General features: G+C 45.3%; 1 protein-coding gene across 1 annotated transcript; it reads right to left on the reverse strand.

The window, feature by feature from the left end:
• Positions 1-555: 555 nt before the first annotated feature.
• zfp64 (zinc finger protein 64 homolog (mouse)) lies at positions 556-4,422 on the reverse strand. The gene is made up of 6 exons (XM_039010602.1): positions 4,204-4,422; positions 3,745-3,906; positions 3,411-3,554; positions 3,076-3,138; positions 2,682-2,933; positions 556-2,418 (listed from the first exon to the last, which is right to left on the reverse strand). Exons 1-6 carry the CDS (start codon positions 4,223-4,225, stop codon positions 872-874), a joined length of 2,190 nt encoding a protein of 729 aa, XP_038866530.1. The 5' UTR covers positions 4,226-4,422; the 3' UTR covers positions 556-871.
• Between the last annotated feature and the right edge of the window lie 3,256 nt (positions 4,423-7,678).

Below are 7,678 nucleotides of genomic sequence, written 5' to 3' on the forward strand. Positions count from 1 at the left end.
CTGAATGTCAAACTGGCTCCAGGAGGATAATAGCAAACAACAAGCAGAAGAGGCATTCAATCAAATGTCTATTGACTATTGTAGATAGTAGTTTGTGCTTTGAGAACATAAATACCTAGACATATTTTCAATGGTGAATCAAACCTGCAATATAACATACAGGAGGAAGACCTCATTCGGAAATTGAGGCATAGATCCTTCTTTATCAGGTGAATTGACACAGCATTGTATCAATGCGATATTGAAATGTACATGTTTACCATGACTCTTTGCCAAAGTCATGAAAGGCTGCAATTCCATAAAGATACTAAGAACGTTAAGCAAATAGCTTGTGGACACTAGGAACATCTATTGACATAAATAATAGGTAACTGGAAAGCATAGATATAAGGTATTTTCTGTCTATAACTGTCTAGGTTTTTTGATGTAAGTTATCAATTTTTAACTTTAATGTATTAATACTCTTTCATGGTCAACGACAGGTTGGTAAAGCAGAACACCAAGTACAATACATTTCAATTATCATTTCAAAATAATAGGGCAGTAGCACAGAAACACAAGCAGATATTGTTTTAATTTGTTTTTCTGAAATGCCTAGTTTCATGACACTTTAAGCAATGCATGGCCTTCGTGTTCATCGGAATTGAAAAGTTAATGATTGGGAAACATGTCAAAGATTTAAAATAATCCGATTTTGACGAGGTTGTACAAAACATACTTCATTCAAGCCTGAATTTATGAGTAACAACTAAATTCATCTAAGCATGACATGAGTCAAGAGTCATCACTCTGTAACGGAACATTAGCTGCCATCTAACCGTTTGTTATAAATATCTATTTGACCTGTTGACCTTCAGTAATGGTGGTCTAGTCAGTCTTGGAGGCCGTCCATGTTGTGTGTGTCCGACACTGAATAGAGGTTCTGTGTAGAGACTGAGAGTTGTTCTAGAACAGGCTGGTTCTGGGCAGTCACCACCAGAGGCAAGCTGTGGATGACCACTCCCTGGCTGCCTAAACTGATGCTAGGGACAATGAGACTACTGTCCTCCTCACAGGTGGTAATCCTATTGTCCCCAACCCTGTGCACCACTGTTACATGTGCCTGCTTGGCCAAGTCTTCCGAAGGGCCACCTTCGCTACACATCATGTCCGGGGGCGGGAACATGGAGGTGGCCGTGGCGACTAGGTTACTGTGGTTCCCTCCCTCCGTCACCACAGTAACCTCGGTGCCCCCCTCCTGGATAAGAGCGTTAAAGCCCTCCAGGTCTGAGCAGGTGGTGATGAAGGCCTGTGTGCTATGGGCTGCTGAAGAGATCTGGGAGGTAATGGCTGTCTGCAGTAGGGCCTGGTGCAGAGGGTTACTGCTGTCCTCTGAGGAGAGGTGTGTCAGCAGGACCGTCCCAGGCTCCAGACCAGCGCCCTCTGTTGGACCTCCTATATGCTGCATGGGCGTGAGGCTCAGGTTGACCTGCTGGATCATGGAGTTGACCACGATGTCCTGACTCTCTGGGCTCAGGAGGACGGCGGAAGAACCCTTGGTGTGATGCTGGTGCTGCCCAATGTCCACACCCACCCCAGCCTGCAGGGGATGGAAGGAGCCCTCCTGACCCAAAGGGTGGGATACTATGATCTTAAGCTGGGCACTGCTGTAGGGGGCCAGGGGAGCTAGGGGGACATGGTGGAGGGGGAGCTGGGTGGTGTGGCTGTCCTGCCTGGGTAAAGGGCTCACAGTCACACTACTGGGCTGGGAGGTAATGGGCTGGAGCGTCAAGGAAAGAGTCTGCTCAGATCCTGATTCCCGGTGCTGCTTCCGGTGGCTGCGCAGAGAGTCCTCCCTCACAAATGACGCCTCGCACAGGTCACAGCGGAAGGCCCGCGTCGCATCCAGCTTGGCCCGGTACCGGGAGCTCACAGGCTTGGCAGGATCCAATCCGTTACCGACACTGGCTTTGCCTCCTTTCCCACCAACAACTGCCCCCTTCTCAGGTTTGTCCGCATGGCACTTCTTCTTGTGGATAACCAGGTTGCTGCGCTGCTTGGTGGCGAAACTGCAGAAGTCACATTTGAAGGGTCGCTCTTCAGAGTGGATCCGCTCATGGACCTTGAGCGCCCCCTTGCTGGAGCAAGAGTAGATGCACTTGGAGCACTGGATGGGTTGAGTGGGCTGGTGCTCTCGCGAGTGCTGCCGCAGGGCTGTCTTATTGGTGCACTGGAAGTCACAGTCAGGGCAGGGAAAAGAGTTGGACGTGCCGTGTTTTATCTGGACGTGGGATTTCAGGTTGCCCTTCATGGCACAGCGGTACTCACAGAAGTCACACTTATAAGGCTTCTCACCCGAGTGGATGCGGATGTGCCTCTTCAGGTCAGAGTTGATCTTGAACTTTGCTTCACACTGAGTGCACTGGAAAGGTGCATCCCCTAAAGTAGAGGAATATATATCTTTATAGAACACCCAACAACAACAAACTTAACTCGAAACGTACGTTTGTCTGACTATTCAGAAGTTAAGTGGTCTTATACTGAAATAAGTCAAAGTCCCATATTTAAATCCCAAATGAATGGGAAACAATGTAGACCATTTAATAACCAGATTTCAGAACCAGACTTATATATCTTGTGAACACCAATTCCATGCTTCAGTGTACTAATCAACCCAAGTAGTGAAGGGAAAGCAGACCCACCAGTGTGTGAGCGGAGGTGCACGGTGAGCTGGCTGGAGTTGCGGCTGGCGTAGGGGCAGATCTGGCACTTGAAGGGCCTCTCGTCATAGTGGATACGGAGGTGTTTCTTCAGACTGCTGCTGTCGGCCGCAGCGTAGGGACAGTACTTGCACTTGTGAGGCTTCTCTCCCGTGTGGGATCGGAGGTGCATGTTCAGCTTGTCCCTCCGGCTGAACCGCTTTTGGCACAGCTCACATTCAAACGGCTTCTCACCTGGACACACACAAGCACATATACACAAGCACACACACAGTTGGATTGGAGGATACATTTATGTCAAGTCTTGCAATACATACTAGGATGAGCATAAATCCAATTTGAATTATGATCTAATAATACTAGTATTGTTACATACCAGTATGCGTTTTGAGATGCCGCTCCATGTCTTTTTGACCGTACTGTGTCTTGAAAGAGCAACCTAGGGGCAAAGGAATAAATTATGCATTTGATTAGAAAATTGATTGATTCATGCAGCCTGAATATAATCGTGTTGTTTCAGCCACATTTCAAGGCCACTTCACTGTAGTATTAAGTTGTGTAAAAGCCAGCTATAAAAAAAGTAACTGTGACCCAGAAAATAACTAGTTGGTTGCAACTGACCAGCGGATAATGTGCTTCCTCCCTAGCAGAAGTATGGAAGGAATGTGTCAGAAGAGTAATAAACGAGGAAAGAGGGAGTGAGCTACCAACCTGAGAAACAGCAGCTGCGTCTCTTTGAAGTCAGGGCAGGTTTTATTTTTTTGGAAGGTGTTTTTGGGGCTTTGGTCAGGATCTTTTTGACACCTCTCATAACACATGTCTGGTAGGCTTCCTCAAAAAACTCTGTGCTGGAATCTAGGGGGAAAGGGGGGGATATTCTGACTGTAAAGGATACATTTCCAGACAACAGTTACCAAATAACAAAGGACTAATTTGTTTAACTTGAAAACATATAGACTATTCATTGTTCCAACAGTATATTAAATGAGTCTGGAGTAGCATGTTCAAACAAGACTGTGTAGGGAGAGACATCTTATGGTCCTACCCGTAAGAGTGGGTGCGGAGTTAGATGCTGATATGTTAGAGGAGGGTATATGGCAGCCATTTTGCTTGTGGGCCAGAAAGACCTCAAAGTTATTGTACTGCTGCTTACAGAAGCCACAGATGTGGATATCTGGGCTCACTTCCACAAGTACATGGTTCCCTCCTGTTGATGAGGGAAAAAATGGGATAAAACCCAGCTTTTTTTCAAGAACATGATGATTATTGACAACCATAGCCTACCCTGCAATACCAAGACTAATCCTACCTTTAAGTAGGGACTATTTGAATGTAGACCTACTTTGCAACTTGTAAACACAGCTAGCCATATGTTCATATAATTGCTAACAACAGACTGCTAGATGATAAAGGCATTGGATCTTTTTTGTAGCACAAATATTTAAATGAATAATTTGACTACCAAGTGGACTTTGTTTTGAACATTTGTTATGAGTTTTCTTACCCCCTCCGTTGAATGATGTCATTTTAACGCTAATATAGCTGGATATCAATTCAGTTTAGGGCTCCCCTAACGTAGGCTACCGACTTGGGACAGGCGCCTCGAATCGAATCCATTCAACATAAGTATACAATACAACAAGTGCCTTTGAAATAGCAAAAGTTTATTATCTACTGACTTTTAGCTCTGAACTCTCTACTGGCATCATTGTTGCTACCATTTTACGACAGACTCCCTTCACTTTTCGGCAGTACACACTTTTCCTCCGGGGGAATGTATTTTTTCATTTTCATTTGAGCGCATTACTGCCATCTAATGACTCGGTGGTCTCAGTTCCCAGCATCCGCCACATACTTGACTCGTAACCAAGGGCCTTATTCTAATATGAAATCCAAAATCTTTGAAGTGCTTTGTAAAAAAAAAAAAAATGCAAACAAAAATAGGATCCAAACAAACAAATATCTGAGAGGAAGAGGTGAAGCGAGAGGGTTTAGCTCCCAAAATGAATCATTAAGCTAATTATGAGTTTTTGTATGGGGGCAATGAGTGTCGAATTTAGTCAAGATAAAAATGTATTGCTATTTTGATACAACTTATTTGATATAATAGAAGTTTCATAATGCTTAGGTTGTTACGAGTGTACTGATATAAGTGGGATGCATGTGACATCCTGGCAACTTTGAGAAAAAAACACTTTATAGTGTAACGACCCTGTGTTTATAAGCGCGGAAATCGACTCTGCCGCTTGAGCATGCTTTTGCGGCACAGTCGATAGCGCGCCGGACCTCGGGCTAGAAGGTCGAGGGTTCGAGACCCGCTCCCTCCTGTTTCATTACATTGGTGTCGGAAGTGATCGGACCTCGCATCCACGACAGTGCGTGTGCTTGGCCGGTGAGCGCGTTCCTGTAAGACGTAAAGTCGCAAGCTAGCGCGAGGACGCGCTCTTTGAAAGGAGGGAGTAGTGTAACGACCCTGTGTTTATAAGCGCGGAAATCGACTCTGCCGCTTGAGCATGCTTTTGCGGCACAGTCGATAGCGCGCCGGACCTCGGGCTAGAAGGTCGAGGGTTCGAGACCCGCTCCCTCCTGTTTCATTACAATATTGTAGTTGTACCTGTTGAAATTCGAGAGGCTAGCGCAGCATCTCACTCACGGTTAAATACACGCCGTTGACATAAACAAAAAAAAATAAAAGTATGAAATGTATCCACAAATCCAAAGAGAGGAATAAGCAGGAGCTTCCACTTGGGAGGCCAGGTGATGTTTGAGAAGATTTTTTTTTTAAATTATGATTAGAATATAAAGAAATATTATAGAAACTATTATTTTTGGGTTAAAATAACACTCCAGGCAATTCATTGGTGTCTACAACTAGATAGAAAGTAGGTAGAAATTATAATGGACATATATTTTCAAATAACTGCCCTTTTTCTGGCCCGCAAATTGATTTTGACAAACACAAAAAATGTGTGGCCCTCTGTTAAATTTCAAAATCCCGATGTGGCCCTATCGCAAAAAAGTTTGCCCACCGCTGATCTAAGCCTAGGCCCTAGGCGGTAAATAAACAACATGTAGTAGAAATGTAAAGTTAGCGTTTTGATCACTCACCTGTCAAAAAGAACACCATCTGCAGAGGAACAGAGAGGATTAGGCTGACATTTCACATTTAAATTGTCCTGTGATTGACTTGACCTGTGTCAACTTTGACCTGTGTACGTTATTCGAGTCAACTGATAGAGGCAAAAAGGGACATTTGCAGAGATACTGGATATAATGACGAGATGCCTATGACTCCGCCCTAACAATGGGATTCGCTGTCCACAGAGCGGAACGGCGGGCTGTCAAGAGTGGCACATCGGTCAAAGCACTGCATCGCAGTGCTAGAGATGTCATTACAGATCCAGGTTCGATCCCGGGCTGTGTCGCAGCCGGCCGCGACCGGGAGACCCATGAGGTGGCACACAATTGTCCCAGCATCGTCAGGGTTAGGGGAGGGTTTGGCCGGCTGGGATGTCCTTGTCCCATTGCACTCTAGTGACTCCTTGTGGCGGATGGGCAAAAGCACGCTGACTTCGGTCGCCAGCTGTACAGTGTTTCCTCCGACACATTAGTGCGACTGGCTTCCGTGTTAAGCGAGCAGTGTGTCAAGAAGCAGTGCGGCTTGGCAGGGTTGTGTTTCGGAGGACACATGGCTTTCGACCTTCGTAGTCCACGTTCAGCTCCTTTGTCTTGCTGACGCTGAAGGAGAGGTTGTTCTCCTGGAACTACCACACTGCCAGGTCTCTGACCTCCTCCCTGTGAGCTGTTTCATCATCGTCGGTGATCAGGCCCACCACCATCGTGTGTTATCTGCAAACTTAATGATGGTGTTGGAGTAGAACACATTCCAGTCTGCGCTAGCAAAACAGTCCCGTAGCTTAGCATCCGCATCATCGGACCAATTCTGTATTGAGTGCGTCACTGGTACTTCCTGTGTGAGTTTTTGCTTGTCAGCAGGAATCAGGAGGATAGAGTTATGGTCAGATTTGCCAAATGGAGGGCAAGGGAGAGCTTTGTATGTGTCTTTGTGTGTGGAGTAAGAGTTAGAGTTTATTTTCCTCCTCTAGTTGTACAGGTGACATGCTGGTAGAAATGAGCTCAAATGGATTTGTCATTTTTATCTTTGCTAAAAGACATGTATCTGTAAAGTGTAGGCTATGTATGCAACAACTGCTGCTGCTAAAATGGTTTATGCATGTATGGGTTATCTAATCTTTCTCAATGGTCAATTTTGTTTTCCCAGATGTAGATGGAAAAGCCATGATCTACAGCTGAAGGGTAAGCAAAGGCTATTACATTACAAAGGCCAGGGTTCTGAAGGTTTGACTCCTGTTTACTTTTCTTCCCTCTGAACAACAAGTTCCTCATCCTCACTTCTCTCCCCAGCAGTGTTTGTGTGATATGTCTTTCAGTCATATGTTGTTTACTATTATGGATGGTAGTAGCAGTCTGAACCAAGCCTGGCTGATGCGACCCACATGGTACAAAGCGAGGGACAGCTTGACCAAGCTGCTCTACCAGGTCAACCATCTCAAAATCCAAGCGCCGTATAAGGTAGGCTAATGAGTGAAAGGTTCAGTGGCGTCCCACCTGTTATGAGCCCCACCTGTTTAGCTTGTTGTTTTGTTGTTGTTCCCTGTTTTGCATGTTATTTTGGCATTACTATGTGTCACAAATCAGTTTGCAAACCATGTACAAAAAAATATAATTGAGTTAATAAAACAGCATAAAAACATGGTCTCTTTTTTGCTTTCTTGAGTATGTAGGTGTTTCAGACTAGCACTGTGCTTTCTGTGGTGGTGGTGGGGCAGTCAGCGGAAAATACAGAGCATACAGGTTGGTAATGTTCTCTAGTTGCACCGTGATTGGCTCAGTGTTCTGTCACTCATGGGGACACTACATCACTGCAAAATCTATGGGGATCTGGGCCATAGATTTAC

Source organism: Salvelinus namaycush, chromosome 16 (genome assembly GCF_016432855.1).
Source record: "Salvelinus namaycush isolate Seneca chromosome 16, SaNama_1.0, whole genome shotgun sequence".
NCBI classification, from domain to species: domain Eukaryota; kingdom Metazoa; phylum Chordata; class Actinopteri; order Salmoniformes; family Salmonidae; genus Salvelinus; species Salvelinus namaycush.

Bases quoted from the DNA above. Each gene is read 5' to 3' on its own strand.
- zfp64 (XM_039010602.1), bottom strand. From the start codon at position 4,225: ATGACATCATTCAACGGAGGGG. The intron at 3,555-3,744 runs GTAGGACCATAA...CTTTCCCCCTAG, and splicing joins CTCCGCACCCACTCTTACGG to ATTCCAGCACAGAGTTTTTT. The intron at 2,419-2,681 runs GTGGGTCTGCTT...CCTCTACTTTAG, and splicing joins GCACCTCCGCTCACACACTG to GGGATGCACCTTTCCAGTGC.